The 26,189-nt window shown below is 38.7% G+C and overlaps 1 protein-coding gene across 2 annotated transcripts; it reads left to right on the top strand.

The window, feature by feature from the left end:
• Positions 1-1,751: 1,751 nt before the first annotated feature.
• Positions 1,752-24,289, top strand: LOC101162975 (5-hydroxytryptamine receptor 3A-like). Of its 2 annotated transcripts, XM_078938131.1 has the most exons (12): positions 1,752-2,775; positions 5,179-7,475; positions 8,662-8,917; positions 18,036-18,202; positions 19,426-19,470; positions 19,566-19,675; positions 20,613-20,782; positions 21,730-21,890; positions 22,238-22,448; positions 22,526-22,660; positions 22,775-22,845; positions 22,928-24,289. In XM_078938131.1, the coding sequence occupies exons 3-12, from the start codon at positions 8,881-8,883 to the stop codon at positions 23,153-23,155; spliced, it is 1,335 nt and encodes a 444-aa protein (XP_078794257.1). In that variant the 5' UTR covers positions 1,752-2,775; positions 5,179-7,475; positions 8,662-8,880; the 3' UTR covers positions 23,156-24,289. The 2 variants fall into 2 exon arrangements, with proteins under 2 accessions (XP_078794257.1, XP_023805423.2); XM_023949655.2 differs by lacking the exons at positions 1,752-2,775; positions 5,179-7,475 and adding an exon at positions 7,492-8,580.
• Positions 24,290-26,189: the final 1,900 nt, after the last annotated feature.

Genomic DNA, 26,189 nt, shown 5'->3' with positions numbered 1-26,189 from the left:
TTAATGGACAGGTAAGTTAGCCGAGCGTGAGCAGGATTTGTGGGGATCACTACACGCGAGGCAGACTTCGGTGGCGTCACTGGTGGGTTCCTCCGCAGGTCTTGAAATTAGTTGTTATCGTCAGTGGAGATCCAGGAGACAGGAGAACGGCAGAGGCTCGAGGTGTGTCCAGAGTAGGCAGAATGAGGGTTCCGGGCTGAGGCTGATTCAGGTGACCACTTGTGGCTAAGGATTCCTGGGGGTGAGTAGACAGAGAGATTAGGCGCAGGCTTGGCGTAACGAGAGAAAAAAAAACTTGACTTGGAGACCAAATATGCACCATCAGGGGCAACGGACTGGCGAAGAAATCTGATCCTGCAGCTCCTTATGAAGGCAGGTGATGAGATGAGGTAAGTGGTCGCAGCTGGGCTGAATCAGGAGCGAAGCGGAGAGGAAGAGGGAAGGGTCTGACAGAGGCACCATATCACTGATCACTACATGTCTGAGTATATCTCATTTACAAAGGATGGAAGAAACAGATGATGTTGAGAAAACAGATTTATTTATTATGAAGACCTCTACAAAAACATTGGTAATCAAGTCTCCATGTTTGGGTTCATGAAATCATTCAGAGATTCTCCCAGTACAGAGAGCTTCACTCCTGCTGCTGTGTCTGAAACATGAGCACTTCTTCTGTGTTTAAAGGCTTGCTGTGCCACATTAACCAGAGAAGAGAAAAATAAAAACAAGAGTAAAATCAGGGGACCTTTTTTCTTTTATTGTCTTGATGAAAATAAGAAAAATATCATAAAGTTCGGGAGACAGGATCAGGCTGCCTCCCCATCCCACAGCGGGTCTCTTTCTGGCTGCCAGCTCTCCTCCCAGGAGCCAGCATATTGATCGTGATTGCTCCAGCTCCAACCGCCCTGTGAACAGACTGTCTAGGGTGTACCCACCTTCGGCCAACAGTAGCCGGGATGGGTTCCTGAAACCCTGTTGCCCCGAAAGGGATACAGCAGGTTGAGAAAATAAAGGGAAGTTCAGAAGGAGAACTATTGGATCAATCAATTGGATGTGTATTCTACCCGCTGTAACTGAAAATATCACATGCTCAGAGTTGAGTCCTGGATAGGTTGACACGCTGCGGCAACCTCACCCGAGTTCAAATATTTGAAGATTTGAACAAATATTTGCCACCCAAATTGTACCGCTCAAATCAATTTGCTGCCAGACCACCAATAAAACTGTGTGGCAGGACCTCAGATAGCGTCTGTATTGACTTAACACTGAAACTGGCCACCTCTGCCACGCGAAACGTGTTTGGTGTGAACGCAGTTTAAGGACACCATGGTCAAGAACTGTATTCTACAAAACACAAGCACACAATTTGACTGAAAATCTCCCTTGACTCGGTATGGGGAGCTTTTGGGCAAAAACCTCCTCACATCAATGAGGGCATTGAAAATGAAGCATGGATCTTTCAGTATGTGCTTTCAAGTGACCACTTCAAAAGAAAATTCAAAGTAAGAATGTGTACCTCCGCACTGTGAGTTTCTTTCTGCATTCGAAAGTCTCATGCGCCACTACGTTAGATTTGAAGTCCGTTTTTGGGCTCTATGTACAAAACTCGCATCCATTGAACATGCGTTAAAGGTTAAACCAGTTGAACTTTGACAAATCAGGGACTCAGATTTCACGGAAATGCAAACCATTTGAAAATGTATCATGACAGAAAAATTAATAATTGTGGTTTGTGCCTGGCCGAAGTTATTGGCAACAACTCTTTCATATACTGAAATGGGAATGTGAAAGAAAATGCCTAGAACAAGATTAGAGAGATTTGCTCCACTTTGACATTTTGCACCAGGCCTCTACAGGTACGTGAGCTAGTATCGGGTAGCAACAGTCCACTGTGAACACTATAAACTAAAAGCGAGTTCAAGAACCCGCATTCAACTTATTCTTGAATGTAAATTATGTGCCTTGTGTCTTTAGCATAAGGAAAAAATATTATTATTTTATATTTCTTTTTTTATTTTACTAGTTTACCTACAATAGAAAATATTGTGTTATCATTTTCTCACACCCACACAAACAAAAATATATTTAGTCTTGAACTTGTCCGTGTGCATTAATGAGATGAACAGTTCAACCTTTTCCTCTAGTTTTTCCTTTTCTCAGCACAAGTACAGTACAAACACTGTGTTGTTCTGATAAGATCAGAGGCAAAGAGTCAGAATGCTGCTGAAAGCTCTGCTCAAATATTTTAGATGTTTCTCATTCAGACATACCTCTGGTGTGTCTGAAGATTCAAAACCCCTGTTGTTAAAGTAAAATATGTCCAACACAAGAGGCCTTCAGCTCTCATTTGTCTGCCCAGCTGTTGGACAGGACAAGTTTAAAAAAAAATCATCTGAAACCGAACAGCAAGCAAAAAACATTTTGCAATGTTTCTAATTTTTAAAAAACCACTGTATTATTATATACTTAATCAGTGTCTAAATTTGAAAACTGTTTCTGAAAACCCATGGCTTTTAAGTTTGCTGACCTGTTTTGTCTCTATCTCAGCTTTTTACTGACATTTATTGATCGAGCTTTTAATCTAAACCTTTCTGCAGTATCATAGTCATTAAAGGTCTTTTGTGGTTTGTTCTTCTCCCTCCTCCCTCCATCAGAGGCATATCAATTTGAAAGGATGAATGGAAAGCTTAATACAGAGCAGAGTGAACAGAGATGAGTGCTGATCTCCTGCAACCATGATGATTCAAGCCTTGTTTTTTCTTTTTGTCTTTACAGGTAAGACGGCATCTCAATCATGTTTGCATGTAGAGTTCAAGAAAGGTTTTGAATTTGACAGATGTTTATCTCAGCATCTCAGAGGTGCAATCCAAGCAAGGATTTATGAGCAGACTTTGATTTTTGTAATCCTCACATTGTTTTGCAATTCTCAGATTATTGTTGGAACAAAAGAAAGTTTATGTATTTTTAAAAAACCTTTGTTGTTGCAATTTAAAAGGAAGCATTTAACTAAAGAGTTGGGTTGAAGTTGCTGCAAAGATTACTTATTGATCCAGGGTACTTTGTAGGAGAACTTTACTGCACATTTTAATCAAAAACACCTTAAGTCAAAGTCAACTTTATTGTCAAATATGCTGCATACACAAGACATACAGCACATATGAAATTACTTTCCTCTTGCCCCACAGTGTAATCAACTTATGAAATAATAAAATAAATTAAAATAAAATAGATAAACAACAGTAATAATAGGAAGAATAACAGCATTCTAAACAGTGCAAAAGAGCAATGGGATGGTTAAAGTGGCAGTTTAAAGGGACAACAGGGCTAAGAAAAGTACCGTATTTTCCGGACTATAAGTCGCCCTTTTTTTCATAGTTTGGCAAGGGGTGCGACTTACACTCCGCAGCGACTTATATTAGAAATAATTGAAATAAATACATTGTTAACCCTCCTGTTATGTTCATTTGTGTGGAACAGAGATGATGTTCCTGGGTCAATTTGATGTATGAGGTATGTTAAGTGTTAAGAGAATGTTAAGTGACTCAGAGAATCAGCAAACCTTTTTTTACAGTAAGATCTTAAAGGCTAAAAACATAATATTCTATTTTCCAATGATTTCATAGATTCAGAAATGCAATACAGCTTCTGGCCCTGGCCTGGGTGGCGGATTTGGTCGCCCGGGGGGCGGTTGTTCCCTGCCTGCTCCCGTGTGGCGTTGGGGGGGTTCCAGCTGTCGCTGCTGCTGCGGCGGAGGTCTTGGTGTGGGGATGGCTGGGCACTCTCCTTCCTTCTTTACACATTCCTCCATCCATTTTAGAAGAACATAAACACTCACCTGAGCACAGGTGTTAGCTCACCTTTGCACTAATAGTTTGCATGATAGAATGAATGAAATATTTCACACTAGTTGGTTTTAAGGCATAAGTATGCTTGTGTGAACACTATCTGTTTTGTGTACATGTTGACATGTGGACATTTTTGCAGCTAACAGGTGTGTTGATAATATTTGAGTGTGTGTGTGGACAGGCCCCGCCCTTTTTGTACTACATTTGAACCTTACTGTAATAATAAACAACCAGTAAACTTGTTGCTTTATGCTGCTTCATTGTCTTATCCCCCTCCCCTCCTATTATCACCCTCCGAACCCCCCCCTCTCTCTAACATCCCTCTCTCTTCTTCCCCTCTTTCCTTTTCCGTCCGGTCCAACACCAAAGATTTTCAAACATGGTTGAAATAATAAAGTTTGGCCTCAATTACAAAAGGGGTTTATCCAGACATACCTTTGGTTTGTCTGAAGATTAATAACCCCTGTTGTTAAAGTAAAATATGTCCAACACAAGAGGCCCTCAGCTCTCATCTGCCTGCCCAGCTGTTGGACAGGACAAGTTAAAAAAAAAAGAAAAAAAAAGAAATGCAATACAGCTTCTTCCCCACTGCAGTCAGCCTGCTGAACAGCACCCCAACTCCCCCCAGCTGACCCCCCCCCCCCACCACCAAAGGTCTATCGCTGCCACTTACAGGCCCCACCATCCCAGCCCACCTGCGCTCCCACTTTATTTCACCCTACTCTACTGTATATATTCTGCATCCACCTCTCTCCACTGTATTTAGTCTGTTGTTGTTGTTGTTGTTAACTTAATTTTTAACTTATTCTTAAGTGCACTATACACCAAGTCAAATTCCTCGTTCTGTAAAGTGCGTTCTACTGAACCTGGCAATAAAGCTTTTTCTGATTCTGATTCTGATAAAAATGACAATTGTTCAGTTTAAAGGGACAACAGGGCTAAGAAAAGTACCGTATTTTCCGGACTATAAGTCGCCCTTTTCGGGGATGGTAGTTTTTGGTGAAGATGATGTTCTGAACAGGAGTGAAAGTTTCTCACTGTGAGTTTGTAGCAGGGAGTGGAGGGGGCAGAGGGGATAGGGTAGGGAGGGAGTTGAGTTTCCTTACCACCTGAAGGAGGAAACTGTGCTTGAACCTGCTGGTTCTGGCCAGGAGACTTTGCAGTCTCCTCCCTGATAGCAGCAGGCTGCAGTGTCTCTGGGATGGGTGTGAGGGGTCCCCTGCAATCCTGATGGCTTTGCGGGTGAGGCGGGAGTGATAAATGCCCCAAAAATAATCGTATGATAGCACTAAAAACTACTCTCATCTGTAATTTTTTTTGTCTTTTTTTTCAGGGGGAACAACATCAAATCCAAACCTTTATGATCCTGAAGATAACCAGTTCGCATCTAACAGGACATCTGATTTAGTTCTGGGTAAAGATGAAACAAACACATCAGGTCCTTCCCTAATTATCTTTCCGGTTCTACAGAGCCTCGTTTCCACTGTGCTGTATGGTCCGGTCTAGTCCAGTCAGGTTCAGAATGGTCCAGGCAATTCAGGTCAGCGTTTCCACTCAAAGTTGAACCGTCATGGCGCATGCGGGGTGAAGCTAACAACAACAATGGGGGGTCATTCAGCAGCTCATTCTTTACTTGGCTTTTAGTACTTTGTACATGCAAAGCATTTACGTTTTTTTGAGAGAAGACTGTGGGTGGCAAAAAAGAATAGAGATGCTTTCTTGGAGCTTTCTTATGTATGTTTCTTTAATGACCTTCAGCCAATCAACAGGTTCCCAAAGTTCCTTTGCCATAACTGGTCCTTTTCATCTCTATGGACCTACAACCGACGGCGGCAAAAAAATGGTGTGATTCGATCTGGCTTAATGGCTCCATTTCACAACAGAAAAACTCAAAATAACAGACTGGTCTGGACTGGACCATACCATAGCACCGAGTAGAAACAAGGCATCATTTTTCTGTGTAATGACATACCAAAAATGTAAAGTATGTTGTTTTTAAAGACCTTTTCTCTATTACCATTAAGGTTGTTTTATTTGTATTAGTCATCCACAGTTTGCCACAGGTTTTTTTATTTAATGATAACATTTTCTTTTCTTTGGGTTATTTTCTCCCATTACGCTTTAGGAAGCCAGTTCTGAACAGTTTAATGAGAAGTGAGAAGGGAGAAGAAGTATATTTTTGTTTGCATTTTTAATGTGTGTTGATCAGAAGAACTGGAAAGTGTTCCTCCCTTTTAGCCACCACAGCCTTTGAGCTTTCAGGTGCACTCATTTTGGGCTGGTGCTCTTTGTGGCTTTCAATGGCTTATTAAATATTATTTTTAAGAATTATGTTTAATTTGCATGCTCTTTCCATGGTTTGTGGGTTTTTTCTGTCAGTAATCTGGCTACACTACTTCCCACAACAAAACAAAAGATGAAGGTTGATAGCATACATGCGCAGTTTGATCACAATCAGATTAGAACTGAACTGTGTACATGGGCCCTGAAAAAATTTATCCAATTATAACAAACATTGTCATCCATTACGGGTTCATTCGGAATAAATAATTTTGACGTGCGCAGAACTATCTAAAATACCAGAAACTACTATTGAAGAAGAAGTGGAATTTTATTGTGAACAAACACGGTTGCGGCCTAATTCAACCATTTTGGTCTAAAAGAAATTTTGATTCGAATGAGTGTGATCGCGTTGCATTTCTAATGGAATGTTTACATGAAGCATTTTTAGTCTGATCAGGCTTCAATCCAATTACTTGTGTTTATGTATACGCAGGTACTGATTGACTGTTGAACCACACAGTGTGGGCTGGTGGAAGGTTTGCACACTGTTTTATTGGCTTTAAACAGCTTTAACTGCATACAGCAATGGGCATAACACTCCTACACAGTATAATAATTGATAAAAGCTTTTAACATTCCAGGAATTCACAGTGCAACATGGAATAAATAATATTTTTGAATACCAAAACTTGGTAAGGTCGTGTCAGAATTCCTACCCTAATCCCTAACTACTAAAACCCTATATAGTGCGGCACTATATAGTTCCCATGATTTTAAAAGCAATTCGGACACCCATGCTTACTACTAGTTTCTTTCGGGTGTTGTTCATATGAAGCTTGACACGAAAACAAAGTGGCGCATTACCGCCACCACCTGGTCTGGAGGCGGACTACTTCTATTTAACGCGGAGAATGACACCTATTTGTCAAAGTAAAAACATAATAAATATGAACATTTTACGAAGACTATTTATGAATCTGCTGTGTTCCGATCATGGAAAATGTGGCTGATTTATAACTAAAAAAATTACAAACAAATTGGTGTTGATTTAATGTAGAAATAAACCCCCAAGTTTTTAAGTCCATGGCAAAATTTATTTTTTATTTTTGTGCCGCTGAACGATTTACGGGCTGTTGCGAGGAGGCATTTTTTTCTGTAGTTTTCTCTTCTACCTTACTGAAAATGGCTTTGAATATGAATCTGTCCGTGTTCCTGGCAATAATTCAACCGTTTTTCGTGAGATCAAACCGAAAACAAGCAGAGATTCAGCATCACGTGGCTGCAAGGAGGAGAAGCAGACGTCTCAGAAGATTTCCTCTGGATGCCCTGACCAGACATAAACAACTTGTGAGTTAAACTTAAAGTTTGTTTGTTTTTTAGTTAAATTTAAGCATTTGTAACTAATTGTGCTCAATGTTACACAATCTGTTGGGTAAGAGTTTAACATTCTTTTTTAACAATTGATTATGAATTGTATAGTCTAATTACATCAAAGTTTAGTATTTTTTATTCAGACTCAAACCATATCACTTGTTTTAAACAAAAATATTTTCATTTAAAAAAATTTATATGAAAATCCAAAAACCCACCCAAAAAAACCATGAGATTTTCCAGCATTCATAAATACTTCATAAACTGGACAATGATGTTTGCGGATGACATTGTAATTTGCAGTGAGAGTAGAGAGCAGGTGGAGGAACAGCTAGAGAGGTGGAGGTTTGCTCTGGAAAGAAGAGGCATGAAGGTCAGTCGTAGTAAGACAGAATACATGTGTCTGAACGAGAGGGATCAAGGTAGAAGCGTTAGGTTACAGGGGGCTGAGGTGAAGAAGGTGCAGGAGTTTAAGTACTTGGGGTCAACAGTTCAGTGTGATGGGGAGTGTGGAAAAGAGGTGAAGAGGCGAGTGCAGGCAGGTTGGAGCGGTTGGAGGAAAGTGTCAGGAGTGTTGTGTGACAGAAGAGTGCCAGCAAGACTCAAAGGAAAGGTGTACAAGACAGTGGTGAGACCAGCTCTGCTCTATGGGTTAGAGACGGTAGCAGTGAGACAGAGACAAGAGGCTGAGATGGAGGTAGCGGAGATGAAGATGTTGAGGTTCTCCTTAGGAGTGACCAGGTTAGACAGGATAAGGAACGAGTACATCAGAGGGACGGCTCATGTTGCCTGTGTTAGCGACAAAGTCAGAGAAGCCAGACTGAGATGGTTTGGACATGTTCAGAGGAGGGACAGTGGATATATTGGTAGAAGGATGTTGGAGATGGAGCTGCCTGGCCGGAGGGCAAGAGGACGACCAAAGAGGAGATACATGGATGTCTTAACAGAGGACATGAAGTTGGCTAATGTTAGGGTAGAAGATGTTCATGATAGAGTGAGGTGGAAAAGGATCATTCGCTGTGGCGACCCCTGATGGGAAAAGCCGAAAGAGAAAGAAGATAAATACTTCATAAACTAAAATGTAAGACATCAAAATAAATAGAAACATTCAATAAATGAGATTTAATTTCCCCAATGAAATAATTAATGTTGCATTTTACAGGGTGTTCCACGTCTCTACTGCTTTGCCAACATAAAGGTTTCTGTCCTGGCCCTCTACACTGACGATCGGTCCGACACAAGACCGGATATTCGGGTTCTACGTAAAAGCCCAATTTATGTAAATCAAACATACCCACCTGAAGGATCCTTTTGGGTGATGGTGGGCATCTCTGCATTGCACATCCCATCACCCTGCTGACACCCTACAGGGAACCCAACGATGACGTTACATTTTTTGAACAATATTTTCAACTCAAGTAAGCTTAACAGACTCTCCTGTCGCTCTTCCTCCCTTCCTCTTCTCTAGCTCTTTCAACAAAAACCTTTACCCCAATATGACAACGATTAATAGTTTAATGATAAACGAAGACAAACCTGATCAAGTGTGATCACTGATCCGGCACACGTTTGTCTGAAAACAAACAGGCTATCTTTTTCCATCAACAGATGGATCAGATTTTCCTCATCTTCGTCTGTTCCAACACAAACACATTTAAAACATGTGTTAATAACTTATGACTACGGTTAGAAGTCACTGCTTTTTGATGTGATATCAACAGCATTTGTTTTTATCCTTCTGCGCTAATTCGCGTTAGCTTTTTTTTGTTTTTTTATTGAAATATAAACATTACAAAACTCTCGCAGACACAACCACACAAAGATGCAAGGCATAGCTCTTCTCAAAATCAAAGATAAAAAAACAAAAACAAAACAAGAATATACACATATATAAAAAATATAAAAAACTTTCAGCATAAATTAAGAAACAAGGCAAACAACAATCTAGACCCTAGATTTGTAACCATTCTGTAGCAGATTTACAAATATCATCAATGAAAGGATTTGAGTTGTGAATACATTTCAATGAGGATAAATACAATTTGACTTCATTTTTAAAACACAGGAAATTTGCCTGATCTTTTTTCCACTTTTTCTTATGAATATCATATTTTCCCAAATTCAGGAGGATATTCACTAAGTTTGTTGTCTCTTTTGGCAACTTACTGTTATAAAACAAAATATCTTTTTCTGTGAATTGTATGTTGTAAAGTTTTTGACTAAGCCAGTTATGAAAATCTTGCCAGAATCTTTGGATCACTGGACATGAAAAAAACAGGTGTTGGGTTGTTTCTGGGGCTACATGACAGAAATCCACCTCAAAGCCAAATCTACTCCTCAACGTCTCTGCCAATGGGTAGTAATTGTTTTTAATTTTGAACTGCATTTCTTTAATTTTGGGGACCACTGGCCATTTTAGGAATTTTCATAGTTGAGCACCTGATGTGACAGGTGTCTCAGTTATTTTATATTTCACTTTTCTATTAAAGACATGGTATAATTTACCTTCAAAGGATTTGTTTAGGTATTTATTATCACATTTTTTTCACTAAGTTTTATTTCTCCTATTACTAAATTTGGTAGTTTAATTTGAACATAGGAAGACAATATTGTATTTTTTATTAAATGTATTAAAGCAATTGGAATTGCTCTGCAGGTTTTCTGGAATTCCTTGGTGGTGCATTCAAGAAGCGACTTGTCGTAATTTCAGGCAGGCACTCGGCAGTATTTTACAGGTTACACCCCTAGGGCGGTTCAGTCCATTAACTCACCTGCTCAGCGTCCTATTTAAGCCCAGGTGCACAGTTGTTCATTCTCTTTCTTACCTTCAGCGCTCATTCTTCGCCCCTCCCTCCTCCCCGGCTTCCACCTGTGGGCTCCGTTAAGAGGGTTTTGTTACCCGAAAGTTTTATGGAAGTTATCTCATGGAATTGAACGGAGCCTTATGCCAAACGAAATAGATGTGAATGCCAACTTAAAGAATGTGAAAATTAAGTATGTGAAATAAATATTTCTCACTGCAAGAGTTGTCTGACTGAAAAATCATATTTACTTTTGAAGTCTCTTAACTGAAGAATTTCTCCATTTGAATCAAGAATATCACTTACAAAAAGGATCTTGTGGTCAAACCAATTCTGATGTAAGATTGTCTTCCTGTTTGTGGTAATTACTCTGTTGTTCCACAGGGTGGCGCAGTGAGGGGTGAAATTGTGACTAAATATCATATTCCATTGGAAAAGTACTTGTTTGTGAAACTCTGAAATCTTTATAGGAAGTTTGGAAATTTCAAAGTCACATCTCAGCAAAAAATCTAATCCACCTACTTTTTTGAAGATGTCTTTGGGAATATGAAACCATATTGAGTGAGGATTAGCCACAAAGTCTTTGAACCATTTTATTCTAAAGATTCCAACCATTGATTCAAAATAAGTCGTCTTAATACCTCCCAACTTATATTCCTTAATTAGTTGAGATTTTCTGATGTAATGGGTCTTATTTCTCCAAATAAATTTATAAATAACTGAGTTAATTTTTTTGACATTCTTTGGGTTAATGTAGAGATTGGCATGGATATATTAATTTTGAAATTCCTTCTGATTTCGACAACAAATTTATTTCAAAAATTTTTACATCTCTGATTAACGAATGATTTAATGATTTCTGCATTTGGTTAATTTTTTCCATTACGTTTTTTTAATTCTCTTTCTTTTTCATCTCTAATTAATGTAATTCCTAAATATTTCACATCGTGTTTTACTGGGATTGAAAACATTTCTTTTTCCAGACAAGAGTACAGGGGGAGTAATTCACATTTTTGTAAGTTTAGTCGAAGACCAGAAGCTTTTGAGAAAATGGAAATAATTTGCAGGGCTTTCGTTACCATGGTTTTGTCTTTTAGAAAAAATACTGTGTCATCTGCAAACTGGCAAAGGCGGAACTCAAAATCAAAAACTTTAATACCTTGAAAATTAGGGTTGTTCAGAATTAAGTATGCTAGGAGTTGAGTACATAAAATGAAAATTTTTGGTGATATTGGACATCCTGCCTTATTCCACATGTTACATTTATTCTGGGTTTTAATTCTGAGTTAACAGTGATGTAACTGTAAATTTCAGTACAGAACATTCTTATAATTGAGCAAATTTCTTTTCCAAATCCAAAATGTTCCAACGTTTGAAATAAAAAGTTATGTTCTACAGAATCAAAGGCTTTGAAATAGTCAATAAATAAAAGGAGAATTTCTGTTTCTAGCATAGATTGATAATCCATCATGTCCAGAATTAATCTAACATCATTATGTATGTTTCTTCCTTTTATAAAGGCAGATTGAAAACTATCCACTACTTTGTCTAGAACCAGTTTAATCCTGTTTGCATAAACTAGTGCCAATGGTTTATAATCATTACACAGCAGGGTGATGGGCCTCCAATTATCTAATTTGTCAAGTCCTTATTTGGTTTAGGGAGTAAGGTTAAGTCCAGTTTTCATAGATGGTGTTAGGCAACCTTCATGGATACAATCTTTGAAAGCATTAATCATTAAATCTTTAATGTCCTGCCAGAAAAACTTTAAAAATTCTGCAGTCAGTCCATCTATTCCTGGTGATTTGCCATTACTCATATTTTTCAATGCAATTTCAATTTCTGATATAGTTACATCTTCTTCTAAACTAATTTTATCATCGTCTTCTATCTTTTGGATGTGTTCTTTAATTTGGGTAAAAAATGTGTCGCAATTTTCTTGGCTGAAATTTTCGTTATATGAAGTTGAGTAATATGAAAATATTTCAGATTTTATTTGCTCTGGGTGTTCAATTAACCTTCCATTTTTGTTTATTTTACCTAATTGTTTTTTTGTTTGTCTACATTTTTCTAATCCATAGAAGTATGTTGTGTTTTTTTCTCCCTCTTCAATCCACTTAGCTCTGGATCGTATAAACGCACCGTTTGCTTCTTCTGAATAAATCTCATCAAGTTGTTTTTGGAGCATGTTTAACTCGGCCAGATCTTCCTCTGAAGGATCAGCCTTGTTGCATAAAATATTCATATTTCTGACAATTTCCCTTTTCTTTATTTTCCTATTTTTTACAAAATCTTTGCCAATTTCACCTGCTATACGTTTGCTTTCTAATTTAAACCATTCCCACTTCGCTTTGTTTGTCATTTTCATTCCCTTGACTTTCAAACATAGAGATTTGATCTCCTTAATAGATATATAATTTAGTAAGTTTATTGTTAAATTTCCACGTGTTGTGAAATGGGTGTGTATTTTTGCACAGTTTTAGGGAAAGGCTGATTAAACAATGGTCAGTAAGTGGGGACGGTTCCATTTCACGGTTTTCTACATCTGCAGATAAAGGTTGAGAAATAAGCCAATAATCTATTCTTGATCGCTGGTTATTGTTTGAAGCACAAATCCATGTAGAGGTTATAGAAGTGGTTTTTTTTAATCTCCAGTAATCAAATGTGTTTGTTGACAAACAGAAGTTTCTGATGACATCATTGTGTTCTGGTTGTTGTCCTTTAACTGGTAATCTAACAAGCCACGGGTTTGAAGCAATGTTAAAGTCTCCTCCAATAATTAGTTTATCTGATGCATGAGAAATTTTCCATTCCACCAAAACCTTAGCAAGTTTTTCCAACATAGTCTTATTTTGTAATTTGTTATTGTACCCATGTAAAGTCAGCACAATAATGACTTTCTCATTTATTTCAGTAGCTGCTAACAACCAGTGGCCTTCTCTATCTCCAAGATGCCTTATTAACTTCCTTGAAAACCTGTTAAACAGAATCATGACTCCTGCTGAGCGGCTCGTGCCGTGTGAGTAAAGGACTGTATCTCCCCATTGTTGTTTCCAAAATACTTCATCTGCTGGACCTGAGTAGGTTTCTTGCAGTAACAGACGACCTCTCTGGTGTTTTCGTTGTCTTTCTCAGGCACCTCCATCAGCCGCAGGTCCCATCTTCTCTTATATCTTTCGCTCTCCAGACATTTCTCTCTCAACTCTTTCTTTTCTAATAAGAGATGCGCCACACGTTCTTGCAGCTTCACAATATTTTCTTTGTTCTCTTTTGTAGATCTTCCAATCCCATCCATGCGATTCTCTATGCCTTCCAATTTCTTTTCCAAGTCGTCAAATCTTTTCAGAGCTGTTTGGATTTTATCCACACGTGAATCAAGGCCGTCAAATCTGGTTAGAATGGCCTGCATGGCGTGAGCGAGGCTAGCATTACCAGCGCCATCTTGTTTTTCGTGGCTCCTCATTTCTTCATTCTTTTTGGGTTTGGACTGTTTAAGCAGATCGGGTCATTCACATCCTCATTAACTGCTTGCTCTTTTTGCTGTTTCTTCTTCCTCACAACTGTCTTCAAGAGCCCGGAGGTCATAATCATGGTCCCTAGCGTTAGCTTGCCTTGGGTTAGCCATTCTTCAAGCAATGGAGAAAAAAAAAATGTGAAAAATATATCTTGAAGTTATCAGGTTTTTTTCTTTCTATTTTCTTAATATTGATTTTCTGACTCTTCTGGGGATGGTTGGTCTCACCACAATTCCTAATTGGACACAAAATTCGGTTTCTCTTTCAGACCCTGGCTCAAACACCGCCACTCACTCCGCCATCTTTCGGAAAACTTTCGCGTTAGCCTTAGCATTGCCGACATTGATGCTCTTCAAAACAATGTAGGTTGTCAATTTAGGAATATAACATATTACACATGCCATATTACATATTTACAAATATATTTTACAACAGATACTTGATATTTTTTAATATACTTACATGTTTCGGTTGTCTTCCTTGCGCAACTGTCCGCCATTTTCGATAATTCAAACCCAATGCATTGTGGCTCATACGCAATGCATTCTGGTCCTGAAGGAATTTATTTTTTGTGGTTCTCATTTCTCCTAGGTTTTTATCTTCATTTTATTTCATTGAAGGTTTTCTTTCTGGTTTACTGTGTGTGGGTTTCAGTCATTTCAATTAAAAGGGACTTCCTGATAATTGCATATGTAAAGAGGTTTCAGGAATGCAGCTCCAACCTCCAACCCCCTTCGGGAGAAAACGGTCTTTGATCTTCTGGGGCCATTTGGTTGTAGGTCTGACTTGGATCATAAATCAATCATCTCAATCCCTGGGAACCGCCACAGGCATCTGCTCCCGTGTGAAGAACAAAGCTCTAGGATCGACTTCCTGCGGTGACAGTTCCTGCCACCCATGGGGATTCCGTACCGTGTCTATCTGTGAGGTTCCCCCCCAGAGACCAGATGCTGTGATTCTAAGGATGGGCTGAAGGAAGAAGGCGGGCTCCTCTGTCAGCCAATCACTAGCGACCAGAGGCGGAGATTCGGCGGCCATCTTGCTCCCGGGGGAGGATGTTCTGACCACATGCTTAAAAGTCTGAACTCAAGGAACTTTCCTGTGTCTCCAGACAAGCTGCATGTGAATTCGGAATGTAACCTCTTGCGTATTGCAGGCCTTGATTTTGGACACCCAGATCGATCTGTTTTTACTCTGTTTTTAGAAATATTGTTAGGGAATAAATTTGTTAAACTTAATCCGGCCGAATCCCGTGGTTTTCTTCTTCTCGACTTTATTGAACATGCAACAAGGAAAGTAATCTCAAAGCGACAGATTATATTTTCCAACAGTCCGAACGCACAATTTATGAGGGTCTCAGGAAAAGGGGGTCAATTTGCTACACACCTGGTAGGTTGGAATACTTTGCAGTTCTTCCTTCCTCTGCAGCCCCTACCCTCTTGGATTTAATCGCACTACCAAGAAACATGAGGTGTCCTCACAGTACTCTATCCATCAATTTTAACAACACCTTTTTAATACACACACACTACCCACACCAACACGCTATACACACACATACACATACTTTACACAAGTAGGGTGATGACCATTGATCTTCTGACCCCTATCCCATCCCTTATGAAGGGGGCCAGCCACTCAGCGTGGTGCCTAGGTCATTGACTTCCTGGTCTGGCGGTCCTCTTTCCACGTAAATAGGGGCATCCCTGGGATCTCTGGCTATACCATGAGTTGGGACTCATACCACATCTTAGTCTGGGGGTGGCCATGTCCTTGTGGTGCATGTTTTGGTCCTTGCGTTCATGCTTTGGGCCTCTTTATTTTTTCCAATTTCAAAGGAGACTGTTGAGTCCATGCTTACCACTCTTGTCACGGATCCCCATTAGAGGATGACATCGGAATGAATCTTCCCCCTGTCCTATCCCTGTCATGGTGCCTCTGTCAGTTTTTCTCCCCCCTGCACTGCTCCTGACTCACCAGCTGTGAGTACTCACCTCATCAACCACCTGTGCTACATAAGGAGACCTAGCTCCAGCATTCTTCGCCAGTTCGTTAACCCGATGGTGCCTAGTCTCCTTGAGCTCTACGTCTGGCCTCCTTGCCTTGTACCTTCTGCTAATCTTGTTTTGTTATGCTTCAGGAATCTCATGCCACGAGAGTCACCTGAGTCAACCACCACCTCGAGCAGAAGCGATTCTCCTGAACACCCTGAAGCTACACCGCTCCTCAAAAAATCCAGCAACGCCACGATCAACAACCACAGTCACGCCACTCGATCCAACTCCGGCTACGCCACGAACTCTGAAACCTCATCCGGACCTCCGGCCTCGCATCAGCTACAGCTCTGCCAGAACCCCAGCCTCGCAATACATCAAGACCCTTTGGACCTGCAAAAATAAATCTCATTTACTTACCAAAGCATTTACCCGCCTCCTCCTTCCGGGTTACAGCATCTGGGTCCGTCTCGTGTTCGTATCATGACGATCCCACTCCCACAGAGAGTAATCCTATCTCATACCGCTACCAGACCAAGGTTTAATAAATTATTCTATCCCATATCTCTCTTGGTAATCTCATTATCACTCCCCTTCAAATTGATGCCACTCCTATCCTGCTCCCTTATATTTTTGTCTTTATTTAGTCATCATGTAAAACATCAAATCTAACTGTAGCTGCTCCCATCTTGTTTCAGAGCAGCTGTAGAATCCCTGTTTCTACATTTTTTTCTACACCATAGCGTATCGGTTAGCATTGTCGTCTAACAGTAAGAATTAAGAATTATTGTTAATGTAGTTATTTTTCAATTGAGTTATATTGTATACACATTATCAAAAAACGGCAAAATGGTTCCAATGCTTTTTCTTTTTTTTCTCATCATTTCTATTGGTTAGTTCCTGCTCCTGGAATAAATTTTCCCCATCCTGGTTGCATGATTAGAGACGACTTCCGTCCCACGGGAATCTCTCTGGGAATCCTGTGATCCGTGGGATTCCTGAGAAAATGTCAGGCTCTAATCCCCATGTCTCGCTGGCACCCTCCTCCTGGGTGGGAGAAATTTGCCCCTGCCTTTGCTCTCTGTTGGACTCTTTGTGGGGTGGTTGGTTGCTTAGAACTCCTGGGTGGTGGTGGGACCCTTGACTGGGAGTGAGAAGACTCGGGTAGATGGGGCTGGGTCCGGGGCATGGTGGGAGGATTGTTGTGGGGCTTGTGCTCTCTTTTCTCCTCTGCTCTTCGGGCTGGGGGCTCCAACAGTGGTTGTTTTAAATTCTAACCTCATTGTCCACAGTAGAACACAAACAACTAAGCACCGGTACCCACTCATTTTTACACCACTAAGGTATTTGTACTTGTGCAGGAATGATATATGCTTGACATGCGATTGCTTTTATGCATGTGAGCTGCTTTGTATTTGTACTGTGTAAAGGTCAATATGCATGTGTCTGAACATTTTTCCAACTAAAAATGTCTGTTTGTATTTCAGTGTGTCAGAATGTGTCTGTGGACAGGCGCACATCTTTTGCTTAACATCTACCTGTGAAAGAAACTTGTTGCCTGTTTTTTTGCAGTTTGCATTGTGCGCTGAGATGCTGTCCCTTTAACCCTATGCATAATGGGAGATGTAGTCTGCAAACGGCCGGAGATCGCCTCTCTGAGCGTCATGGTTTTGTTTACTTGTTCCACGGTCTGACACCGGATTCTGTGGAAAGCTACACCGCTAAAGATGAGCTTTAGCTTGTATTTTTGTTAGAACTGAGAGACTTTATCAGCCGAATCGGAACAAGGAAGTGAAGGCTTAAACCACTTCTGATTGGTCAGAGTGATGATATGTGATTAAGCCTTCAAGAATGATTGGTGGAGACAGTTAAAGGGGTGGGACTTTTCAGAAAACAGCTTTAGTTGCAGCTAAATCGCGGTACTCGCGGTCATTCTTATCAAAATGTCTTTAATAGAATCAAATAAACACAAAGAAAAAGTATTTTACGATCTTTCATATTCCTAATTTCTCAATGTTATATCAGGGCTTGTTTGGATGAACAAAGAGCTGATATCCTGGAGATGGTAAATGATTCTAGATCAGTGAATGAGGGCAATTTCCCACGGCACACTTGACCATCTCCCACTGGTTGAAAAACACTGTTTTAGAGCATCCAATCTAAACATGTATTATTTTTACTGTAACTAATCCTCACTAAATACAATGTGTCTTCATTTTGTTTCAGAAACTCAAGTTGGAGCTTTTGTATTTGAGTGCAGCTGGGAGTCTATTTTAAAGAAGTTTGATTTAAGGGAAAACAATGTAAAATACACTATGGGCCGACCTGTTAAAGACCACCATCATGTGACATTGGTTTACATGGAAATGGACATTTTTGTCATTCTAGATGTGGTAAGTTGTTGAAACTATTCATTTTTGGTTAAAATTCTTATAGAAACACCTGTGGCTCAGATGTATTAGGTAATAAAATGAACCCTAAAATGAACCCTAATAATAACTTTTGTGAAAGGCGACGGTGAATCAGAGTGTATTTGCTTCAGATACTCCATGAAAGAAATAAAAAAATAATCAAAGACATCAACAAATCAACTATATAAATAAAAACCACGAATACCCCCCCGCAATTCAAATGTTTTAGATTTTCAATTTTCGATTACCACTTCCTACACTTGTGGTTGGTTCACCAAATAACTTGTCATTGGTAAGACAGGCAGAAGAAACAGACAAGTGAATTGGGAAGGAAGATCTAAAAAGGAGGTATTACCAATGTGGACCAGATCTGCAAGTATCATGAAGTGGTATAGGGTCCGAAAATGCAGGAAACAAAGGCTTGATGATTGACACATGCGGATTTGACAATTCTGAGCTGAACACCAGATACTTAAATACACTGAGGATGATAAACTTTACTCTCTGTTGGACTCCTCGTAGGGTGATTGCTTAGAACCATGATATGGGTGTTGCAGGTCTCTGGGTTGTCAGGCCCATAGAAGGTGTAGAGAGGAGGGGTGCCAGCTTAATGAATCTTTAAGGGGGCAATCAAAATGGAAAAATCATTTGTTCTGGATCGAGTCCCCTAAATTTGAATCCTGATCCTTGCGTTTGATCTGAATTAAAGACTGGCATCAAGCAGACCATTCTGTTACGGACCAAAGATTTTAAACAAAACCACGTGACTAAAGATCACTTCAGTGATAGGCCAGAAACTTTGAGGACAGGTCAAAACAAGTGAAAGATAAACGTACTGCGCTTCACAATACTTATCAGAACAGTTAACTTAATAAAACTTTATATTTAGATTACTAATTTTCAACGTGGGGAACAACACTTTTTACTTGTTACTTTTGTACAGCGCATGCTGCAGGGCGGTTACTGGCAAGGAGACGTAACATGTCCGCTTTAACTTCATGCATTTTATTCAAAGTTTCTTCTCCTTGTTCTCATCTTTCAATCATAAAAGAAATGCAAAATGTTAAATATCTATAAAGAGATGGTGAATTAAAGCTCTAAATGTAATTTAATTGTAATTTAATCAGTTGACTATAAAATCTTTCAATCAAAAAAAAGCAATTTTTGTATTATTTGTGCTGATGAAAAACATTCTGTGCTCATAGAAAGAGGCGGACCAGACGCTTGTTTCTTACATTTGGGTTTATTGGGTGAGTTTGAAACATTTGGTTTTGATATTGTCATTTTATTCATTTTCGTCATGTTTCTCTCATGTATAACTTCCATGTTTGTTTATCTTCTGTAGAGGTGGAACAACGAGCACATTCACTGGAATCCAGATCAATTTTGTGAACAGACGCATATTTTAGTTCCCGCAAAACTTTTATGGAAACCAGATCTGACAATTGAAGAAATGTAAGTTTAAAATGCACAGTTTTATTTGCAAGCTCTCAGAATCAGTTACAACCACAACTATTATTCTTGTTCTTATCCTTCATTAGTTGTTATTACAGGTTCAAGAAGAGGTCATGGGAGAAATAACTGAGCAAATAAATCCAAACAATTTCTACTTTTATTAAATCTTTTGAAAGCCACTGAAGGGCTACTGTTAAATAATACTTGTCCCTCTCACTTTTAAATGTTTGTGTTGTTGACGAAAGGGGGGGGGGGGGGGCAGGGCTTAAAGTAACATTTAAATTTAAAAAAAGTTTAAATTATTTTAAATGTTTTGTGAACCAAACCATAGTGCATGCTCCCCATTAAATGTTGCAAACTGTTTTGCGGAATCCAAGCACGGACACAAAAACAGAGTGGCGTACAGAGTTTTATTCTTATGAGGCAGAGGAGATGAATGGAGGAGAGGAGAACAGGCCGGCAGATGAGCAGACTGGCGGAGTTTTCTAATAGGCAGGGAGGCAAGTAAACGGGCTGGCACAATAATCTGGAATTTGCCGAAGGCTCCATCTCAGAATAAATAGTCCCTGTGATGAGCTGCAGGTGACGAGATGATGAGGAGCGGGTGTGGAGTAGTCACTGAGGAGGCACGCCCCCGGAACCACACATGCAAAGTAGTTTGAAGTTTTTGTTCTCATTTTTACAAACAGATATAATTTACTTCAAATTGTTTCATAGACAAAAAGTTGATTTCTAGCTGGCATAGACCATATTAAGAAGCTTGACTTGTCTTTTTTGGAAACTAAATCTTAATAACCTTTTTGTTCTTCAATCTTATATTTTATGGCACCTTTATGATGTAAGAGCCCTATTCAAAACAGCAATACCTGTGCACCCATAAATAAAATCAAGGGCACTTTCCTGATAATGGAATTCATGTATTTCTTGTGTGGTACAGGACAGACTGCGATAAAACCGCCCCAAGTTCTCTTCTTAATATCAGACATGATGGCTGGATTGAATATAGAAATGGTCAAGTGGTGGATATCACCTGCAAGATGGACTTTTACAGATTCCCATTTGACTATCAGGTCTGCAAAATCTCCTTCAAATCTATCATGCATTCTGGTAAGCACAGAACAGATTTTTGTTTTCAGCATGTGTAGCATTAATCAATTAATTACATTGGCTTGCAAAAAGAATTCATACACCCTGAACTCTTCCACATTTTCTCACATTTCTCACACATGAATCTTTTTCATTGGAATTTATGCAATAGACCAACACAAAGTGGCATACAATTGTGAAGTAGAAAGAAAATGTTACTTGAATTCATGTTTTTACAAATAAAAACTGAAAAGTGGAGGGTGACCCCCTAAGTAAATACTTCGTGGAACCCCCTTTTGCTACATTCACAGCTTCAAGACTTTTGGTGTATGTCTCTACCAGCGTTGCACATCTAGAGACTGAAATCTTTGCCCATTCTTCCTTGCACAATAATTGAAGTTAAGTCAGATTAGATGGAGAGCATTTGTTCTTAAATACATTTAGGTCTGGACTTTAATTGGGCTATTCCAACACATGAAAATGTTTTCCAACCATTCCAATGTAGCCTTGGCTTTATGTTTAGGGTGGTTGTCCAGCTGGAAGGTGAATCTTCACTCCAGTCTTGAGTGTTTAGTGCTGTGGCAGACAACCGACATTGTGGCAAAAAATGAATAAAAAAAGGGAGCAAAAAAATAGTAGCAATTGCAAACAAAACAAAAAAGGAAATGAAAATATAAAATAAACGCTGCATATAATAACCGCCATCACAGCAAAAGAAAAAAAAGGGATTCAAACAAGAAAACAAATGCAAACCCTCCCTCCCTCCCTCCCTCCCTCCCTCCCTCCCTACCTCCCTCCCTCATGGACGCTCTTGCAAAAGAGATTTTTAATCTCAATTATTTTTTTATCCTGGTTAAATAAAGGTGAATAAAATAAAACTTTTGCAAGCCACTGTAACACATTTTACTTGCATTTTTCTTTACCATGATACCTTACTATTGGTTTTGATCTATTTTGCTTGCCCTCAGATGAAGAACTACTGTTGGTCAACAACAGAAACGAAACGTTGACTCATTATGAGATTTTGAAATTCCTCCAGCCAGAGTCGGACTGGCATTTTGAAATGGCAGAAACAAACACAGAAACTGTCGATTATTTTGGCTTCAATCAAACAAAGATTGTGTACACTGTAAGTTTTTCTAAATTCAAACATAAAAATGTTTTATACTGATTTCATTAGTATGATGAAGACAAACTGTTTGATAACAAATTGACTTTGTCTTTAATAAATGTAAATGTTTTTTGTAAAAGGTTTAATGTTTTGGGCCTTAAGTTTGTCTTTGTCAAAATATAGAGGGGATACAAATCTGGATAAAGTAAAAAGAAAAAGGAAACATGCATTTCTAAAGTAGCCACTATATTGTAAAACCTTAGGACTATTTGAATTATTTGAATGATTATTTTATTTATAAGGATGCTATTTTACAAAAACGTTTCTTGTCAAGAGCAGTACAGTTATAGGTTTTGTCCTTTCAGATCACCATGGAAAGATATCCAATACTATATGTTGCAAACTTACTGCTGCCCCTTCTCTTCTTCGTTTGTCTGGACTTTGCCTCCTTCCTGATGTCAGAAACTGGGGGCGAGAAGATTGGCTTCAAGGTCACAATTCTACTTTCTGTGACTTTGATGCAGTTTCTTCTCAATGACATTCTGCCCCCTTCCACAGGAAGCGTTCCTCTTATGGGTAAAGACAATTTTGCTTCAAAATTTTCTTTGTTAACATGGGATTCATGTTCATTTTACTGATTCTGTCCCTCTCAGTCATCTTCTGCGTGTGGATCTTTACCATGATGCTGTTAAGCCTCTTGGTAACCATTTTTGTAAGGTATTTGATAGACAAAGACCAAACTTGTAAAGTCAAGAAAAATCACAGTCCACTCAAATGCTGTTTTGCAGGTGAGATTATTCATTCCTAAATATCAACGTGTCTTTTATTTGCCACCTACTTGTCTGGCTTATATAATGAGACTTAGCTTTAAACAAAGTTTTATTGTTCTAATATTTTATTAGGAATTAGGAAATGGATTCACTGTTCATCCGCTGAAGATACTGCTGAAGAAGATGAGTCTTTTCCTAAAGAGGTTAGAACTTTGTTATATTTCAAAGACAATTATTTGAAAGTTGCAATTTTCATTCAACTTGACTGTTCAACCATGTTTGCAGGGTTGCAGCGATCCCCAGTCTGAGGTGTCTCTTGTCCTGGAAAGAGTCTCTGAGGAGCTTAGTGAAATGAGGAAATCCATAACTCTGCTTAGCAGCAGGACAGAAGATGAGAAGCCTGGATGTTGGAGCAGAGTGGCTGATATAATCAACAAAGTCTTTGCAGTTTCCTACATTATATCTGTTATAATGTTTATGAAGAACTTTTTCACAGAGTGGATATTTGATTAAATACCAATATAAGGTGCCATTGAGACTTCCCAATTTCCCCTAAAAAGCAGAACATTTCAATTTAACTTCACATTTATTGTAACAATTAGATGTTGTGCTGTTAGAAATGTATGATGATCAAACTGTCAGACTTTTTATAAGTTAACTGCAAGCTGACAAACACACAAATGACAAAATAACCCTGTCATAGATTATTTCAAAGTAGATTAAAATTCCATAATAATTATAAAATGTATATTTCAAAAAGCTATTTAGTCTCTTTCTCAACACTCTTTTTTAGTTAATCAGAAAAGTATTTGATAGTAATAAAGTTCAGGCAAACAATTTATTTCTCTATAAAATCAGAATTTCACTTTCCTTTCTAAATACAATCTAACAACAAAGATATTTGATCAAAAATTTAAACCAATACTATTAGGACCTAACTTTTTCATAAATGAAACATACAGAGTTTGCTAACCTGTGAAAATAAAATGCTTATTTTCTTAGAACAGGAATATATAACAGGGTGGATAGTTAGTTACATGATAAAATTACTAAACAAAGGTTATGGTGTCTAAACAGGTTATGATGTCACTGAAAAAATTAGCGGGTTTTTCAAAGTCACAGTGAGCCCCAATTGACATGGAAGCATGCAAAATGTTAAATGAAAATTGTTGGAAAAATATATATAAGTTATCTCATATTTGCTTTTATGAATTATAGCTATATAGGTGTTATAATCATGTTTGCAGAAGTGTGTGTGTGTGTCCAACTCTGTTTCACAGGAAGGTGGAGGTGAAACCCCTGAGTGAAACCCCCTATCTTTGCGTCTTTACAGCCTCCTCCTGACAACTTGTGTGTTAGCTGTGTCTAGAATGAATCGAAGGACGCTCTGTGTCAGTTACCCGTGAGAAAAGGCTTTGCAGGTCTGAAGATGATGTGGGAAGGCTGTGAAAAGACAGACATGTCGTAATTAATGTTTTCTGATTGCGCTGCAGCTGTGTTCTGTTTCCCCTCCTTAGAGCTCAGCGCATATGTAAATTAGGGAATACCCAACAAACTTAATAAAAGAGGAGGCGACAGAATATGCGCCAGAGTGGAGAGAGATTGTTTGCTGGGTATAATCTCTGTTCGCTCTCCTCATAAAAGGTACCTTGGTCTGTTGTCTTTCTTTCATTATGTAGTTATTCAGATGTTGGAGTTTGTTTTAACCCAACAAAAATAGAATATGCATGATCAGAAATCCTTATTTTCTAAAATAATGTTTTGCAACAGTAAAACTATGTAAAACTTTTTAAAGATTAGGTATAATTGGACCACTTATTACACACACTGACGTTAAAAATACATCCAAAGAAAACAAAAGTATAAAATGAAGGAAAAATTTTAAGAGAAAAATTATTGTACTGATTTGTGTGCAAATCTTATAAGTCACTTATAATAACAATTCACAGTATACTTTTTCTGCTCCACTTTTTATGGTGACCGAGTGATTCTGCAATGGACACCAAAAGCACTTTATCATGATAATAATAATAATAATGGATTCAATTTATCTGCGTTTTTTCTTGTTGCTCAAAGTTCTTACATTGTGTCCATTATTCATTCACTCCTCATTCATACTTGGTGATGGTAAGCTACGGTTGTAGCCTCAGCTGCCCTGGGGCAGACTGACAGAGGCGTGGCTGCCAGTTCGCGCCTACAGCCGCTCTGACCATCACCGGGATCATTTATACACATCCACACACCAGTGGAGCCACACTGGAGGCAAGGAGGGTGAAGTGTCTTGCCCAAAGACACAACAACAGCTGGCTGGGGGGAGCGGGGATCGAACCACTGACCCTTCGATCATTGGACGACCTGCTTTGCCGCCTGAGCCACTGCCACGCGCCATGGTAATGACCCATACGGTGAATATTAGGAAAGGCTGGTGAGAAAGAACACTCGAGTCTCAACTTAATGAGACAAGCATGTGTACCAATACAAAACAAGGTTACTTGGATTGCCTGCAATAATGTGATAAGCGTGAATGCTTTAAGCTGAATGTGGTCACTGAAAATCCTGAAGTTGTTTGCTTGATGCTAAAATAAAAAAAATAGTTGATCTTATTTATTAGGGAGCTCTGTACTACCAGTGAGTTTAGTTTAGTTGTCTGAAGGGAAAAAAGTCAGGGTAGTGTCACAACTGACTAGGATTAAGGCTATAATTAATTAGCTTAGGGCAATTTTAATGACAGCTTTGAAATATAGCATGTACATTCATTGAATTTCCAAAATCCCTTTTTCTTTTTTTTTTTACTTGTCCTGTCCAACCGCTAAGCAAACAGATGAGAGCTGAAAGCCTCTTGTGTTGGACATATTTTACTGTTACAATAGGGGTTATTCATCCAGTGCAGTTTGGTTTAAGAGCTCAGCACTCAGCAGAGACAGCTAAATGCTTTTTCATAGAAAACATAAAATTTCTATTAGATAAGGGTGGTGTAGTTGGGGCTGTTTTTGTCAACCTCTAAAAATTTTTTGACACAATAAATAATAAAAAACTACTGACTCAACTAAACAAATTCAATTTCTCTTTGAAAACTATAAAATGGATGGAATCATATTTATCAAATAGATCTCAGTCAGTTAGGATAAATTATTATCATTCCCCTCCTCTCCATATCTTCACAGGTGTTCCGCAAGGTTCCATTCTAGCGCATCTACTTTTCTCTTTCTACATTAATGACCTCCCTTCTGTTTGTTCAAATGTCTTCATTCAGATGTATGCTGATGATACTGTCATTTATGCACATGGCAAAAACACATCTGAGGTGGCAGAGAATCTCGCTAAAAACGATGGGACATGTTGCAGAATGGTTAGAACAGTCAAGTTTAAGTTCAATGTAAACAAACAGTTGCAATGTTCTTTTCCAAAACAGAAAATATTCTGTCTGATGTTTTTGTGGAAGGAAAGAAAATAGAAGTTGTTGAAAGATTCGCATATCTTGGCTTTTTAATTGATATAACATTCAATTTTAAATCTCAAATCCAAAAAGTATGTATCCGTGTTAAGT

Source organism: Oryzias latipes, chromosome 19 (genome assembly GCF_053564925.1).
Source record: "Oryzias latipes strain Hd-rR chromosome 19, Olatipes_Hd-rR_3.1".
Taxonomy (NCBI): Eukaryota; Metazoa; Chordata; class Actinopteri; order Beloniformes; family Adrianichthyidae; genus Oryzias; species Oryzias latipes.
The sequence above is the reverse complement of the archived record's forward strand: the minus strand, read 5'-3'. Positions and strand labels throughout refer to the sequence as shown.